The sequence below is a fragment of the Cariama cristata genome, unplaced genomic scaffold (genome assembly GCF_000690535.1).
Source record: "Cariama cristata isolate BGI_N322 unplaced genomic scaffold, ASM69053v1 scaffold18255, whole genome shotgun sequence".
NCBI classification, from domain to species: Eukaryota; Metazoa; Chordata; class Aves; order Cariamiformes; family Cariamidae; genus Cariama; species Cariama cristata.
Window position 1 is genome coordinate 25,054 of NW_009616007.1, and position 4,386 is coordinate 29,439.

General features: G+C 40.7%; 1 protein-coding gene across 1 annotated transcript in view; it reads left to right on the forward strand.

Annotated features, from left to right (window-relative positions):
• Positions 1-2,798, forward strand: part of LIMS2 (LIM and senescent cell antigen-like domains 2) — a 24,969-nt gene extending 22,171 nt beyond the window's left edge. The window contains exons 7-10 of the mRNA XM_009700028.1: positions 301-393; positions 1,262-1,310; positions 1,497-1,572; positions 2,386-2,798. Coding sequence (XP_009698330.1) covers positions 301-393; positions 1,262-1,310; positions 1,497-1,572; positions 2,386-2,533 — 366 coding nt within the window. The 3' untranslated portion in view covers positions 2,534-2,798. The remainder of the gene's footprint in view (positions 1-300; positions 394-1,261; positions 1,311-1,496; positions 1,573-2,385) is intronic.
• Positions 2,799-4,386: the final 1,588 nt, after the last annotated feature.

The following is a 4,386-nucleotide window of genomic DNA, read 5'->3' on the forward strand; positions in this document are numbered from 1 at the left end:
CTTCCCAGTGAGGGTGGTGAGGCACTGGAACAGGTTGCCCAGAGAAGTTGTGGGTGCCCCATCCCTGGAAGTGTTGAAGGCCAGGTTGGCTGGGGCTTTGAGCAACCTGATCTGGTGGAAGGTGGGGATGGGCAGGGATTTGGAACAAAACAATCTATAAGGTCCCTTCCAACCCAAACCATTCTGTGATTCTATGATTAGGCGTCTCATATTGAGCCATGATTTGTAGCCATATAAGTTTTTCCCTGGTGATGGAAAAGTCGCTTTGCCTGCCACTGAATGTCTTTTTTTCTTTTACAGCATTTTGTTTGTGCCAAATGTGAGAAACCATTCTTGGGTCACCGACATTATGAGAAAAAAGGACTGGCTTATTGTGAAACTCACTATAACCAGGTAAATTCTGCCATCTATACTGCTCTGACTGGCAAATGCTTTTGCATGCATCTTACATCTGCAAAGCTATGCAGATTTTGCAGAATCTGAATTTGTAGAAGCAATGCAATCTTAAGATATCAGTGAGATTTAACAGAAAAATAGTTTTTCTTGGTAGATGTGAAAAGTGATGCTGAGAACAGAATAGAAATGTCTTGGGGATATTGATTTTTCTTTGTGCCATTGAAAGAAAAAAAACACTGATCATGGGTTGTGATTAAAATCCCTGTAATTCTAAGCCAAAACTATTTGTGTGGACTTCTTTGATAATTACGTGCTTCCATGGGCCTAAGATAAATGTTGCGCTGTCTAAAGCATAAGAAAATATGTTTCAAAAGCCAGTCAAAGCCTATTTTTTTCTGTATGACTTTACTGAACAGCTATGAGTTTGGTATTTTCTTCTATCAGATAAATGAGTCTCTGTCATAAGTGTTACTGTTTTGAAAGTAGGTCTAGGTTTTACTCTTCTGATGTTTCTACTTCAGCATCAGGAGATGTTTGTCTACAATAAGCACCATACTCTCCTGATCCTCTTTTCTCCAAATTGCCACACATACAGGACTTTAAGATCACATAACAGTGGTAGAGTGTGAGGCATCAACAAAAAAGGTTTTGTAGTATTTAGTGGTATGAGATCCAAAGGAACATAGACTATTTGGCAAGTGTATGAGAAGTTATTCAGAAGATTTAAATTGGTGTATTTGGGGGCTACTGCAAAGTCTGGGAATTCTTTGATTGTTAGGATTTAATGTTCACACCAGCTGTGTAATTTGGGGACCACGAGTAGTCAGTAACATGAGTTCCTGTTCTTACTTCTTTTGCTGTGCAGCTCTTTGGAGATGTCTGCTACAACTGCAGCCACGTGATAGAGGGAGATGGTAAGATTTGTTCTCTTCTTGTTTTGGGTTGCTGTCCTTGTTCCATTTGTTAGTGCAGCTGTTGCAGTCCCACAGTTGCAAGGCACCACTGTTTATTTTCACATCTGGTCTCATTTGAATTTGGATACAAATCTGAATTCAAATAATCCAGCAGTTTCCTCTTATTTTGTGTTTTTGCTTTTGCAGTTGTATCAGCTCTTAACAAGGCCTGGTGTGTGAACTGCTTTTCCTGCTCCACCTGCAACATCAAGCTTACACTGAAGTAAGTCAGTGTTTATATTTTGGACCATATAAGATATTTGCCCCTAAGGCAGGATATCAGCTTGGGGGAGCCATAAGCCAGTGCCTTTCTGGGGGGCAATATGTCTTTTCTCTGTGGGAACAGGTGCTTATAATTCCACTGATTTCAGAACTGAAAGAGAGCTGGGACTCAGCATCATCTCTAATTTATTTTCCTTCATTAATGTATTCTGTAAGAAGGTTGGGGAAGAGAAGAACTCATTCAGCAGTACTGAGGGAAGGCTCTAAACTCCAAGTAACTGCCTGTCCTGAAATACCTGCAGCCTCCATGTCTCCTTAGTCTGGATGCTCCCCTCAATGACAGTATTTGCAACTGTGTAAATTATTGTTAAAGAAAATATTATGCTAGTTACCTCAAATATGTAAAAGAGGGACAGAGGGCAAAGCAATCCTACATTTTTCCTTTCTCAGGTTCAAACCCTTATTCAGCTATGCTGGGTTGGCCCCAATGGCCTTGTACATGAAGGAGCTCTAATTAATCACAAAGAGGATCTTGGAAGTGACACTTCCATTCTGCAATAACATTATTATTCTAGACTGTTACATACAAATATATAGCAAAATCTTGCTCTTTATGTAACTAGCAATACTAAAGACCCTAGTTCCCTGATAAGAACCCAATCTCTACTTACATGACCAGACAAGGAAGTAATTTGTTTTATACATGCAGTAGAATACAAACAACAACATTTATGTAGATGCACAGAGACATGATTTAGTGAAGCATATAGTTTGAAAATACCATTTTAATAGCCCGCTGTTCTTTGTGTTAAAGGAATAAGTTTGTGGAGTTTGACATGAAGCCTGTATGCAAGAAGTGCTATGAGAAATTCCCTCTGGAGCTGAAAAAACGCCTGAAGAAGTTGTCAGAGCTGGCATCCAAGAAGGCACATCCCAAAGCTCTGGATTTAAACTCTGCTTAAACAGGTCTGTCAGTCTACTGACTGCACTCTTAGAGTTATAAGCTGCTTGCAGCAGCTGTTGGTTACAGAGGCAATTACTAAGAACAAGTGAAACCAAAGATAAGTATTACCTTCCCCTGCTTTTCATAATGCAGCTTGCATCTTAACTATCCCTTTGCTCAAGCAGTTGTCTATTAACACTGGCAGAAAGAAGAATATTTCTGCTTGAGCAGTTTACAGGCTGGTTATTAATTTGCTAATAACAACTTAATCTGCCTTTGTGGAATTGTGCACGGTCTTTTCTTCCTCAGTTGAACTGTAGTTCTCTCTGCATTCCTCTATAGTCTAAGGAATTTGGAAAACTGTGGTTGAGTGCAGGGGTGGAAGAAATGTGTGATTTACTCTTTTTCAGTTAAAGTATAAAAACTTCTCTTCTTACCCTGGGTGAAGACATTTTTAATTTTTTTAATATGTAGGCAAACATTCTGAAGGCTGTCACTCTTTGCTACATGCAAAATGTTCTGATCTTTCTCCAGAAAGTACAGTCCTTCTGGTTTGCAGGTTTACTGGGAAAGCCAAGGAATCAATAGTTAACAGCATCTGCAGTCCCCACTTGGCCAGCTTAGGTCCGATGTGAAGACAGCTGAAGAAGTTTGTTTTGTTGCTTCCCTGTTCGATACTAAGGAGATTTCAATTGTCAAGGCCATGTCAGCCTCTTCAGAATAGTTGGGCTCTCCTTAAGGAGGAGGTGGCTATGGGAAATGAAAGATTTTGTTAGAAACTGACACTATAATTTTCTCAGTTTGTTCTTTACTACTGCATGGGTACCAGAGCTTCTGGTGGTCAACACAAAACATGTCGTGTCCACTGGCGTAGCTGAGATTTCTTGAGGCAATGTGGCTGGAGCCTTGGTTATTTTGCGTAATGAAATCAAATTGATAATATGGTACCAATTTAAGTGCTTCAATTTCCCTGTCCTCCTCACTTTATTTGAAAGATGAGTATAGTATGTGCTTGTTGGTCACGCTCCAGAAAGCGCAATTACATGAAGGGGTTTCTAATACTTACAGTTTGTAGCAAATGTGGTCTTATGCAGAAAAACCTTGGGAAGTATTTTTCTTAAAATTTTCACCCAAGTAAGAGTTTCCCATCACCTTTCTTCTTAAGACCTGAATGTACTTAAAGAGAGGACCTCAAACATGAATCTGTACATCTTAAGCATATAGGTGTGCTCTGTAGTTTTGCCTATCACTGGTGAGGTTTCACTGGCCCTACTGTCTCTGCTAGTACAACTCAAGGTGCTGAGAAATTTACTGGTTTTGAACATTCTTGGTATTTCTTTGGGGGTGAGCCATCAGTGGTGCTCTTGCTGAGTCCACCTGTGTGTTGTATAATCACGGTGAGCTTTTGAGACCTCTAGAGGTGTCCCCCGTAGTTTGTTGAGCTGAACTAAGCTAAGCGGCCTGAAAATGCCTTTCCGTGAATAGTTGGAGACTGTGCCTTTTGTGAGGTGGACAGGATGAAAGGCACTGGAGGACTGCTGTCACTTGCATGATTTAAGTCTTCCAAAAAGGGGCTAGCTTGATGAGGTAGGTCAGATGAACACAGCAGTTGGGCCTAGGCACCACCCTGCATCCCCAGGTGAATTAGCTAGCAAGAAGTTAAAGCTTCCTCACTTCTTGTATGTGTGAGCAGCAACTGGATTGGGGCAATGGTCTGCCTTAAAATTGTCCTCACTGCCATCACGCTTTGCTCAGAATAGATCTAAACAAAATAATAGCTGAAGCATTGATAGCTGTTAACACGCTTGCTGTAGCTACTACCCATGAAACTGTACCAGTCATATCACAGCAGTGGTAGGAAATCCTGGTCAA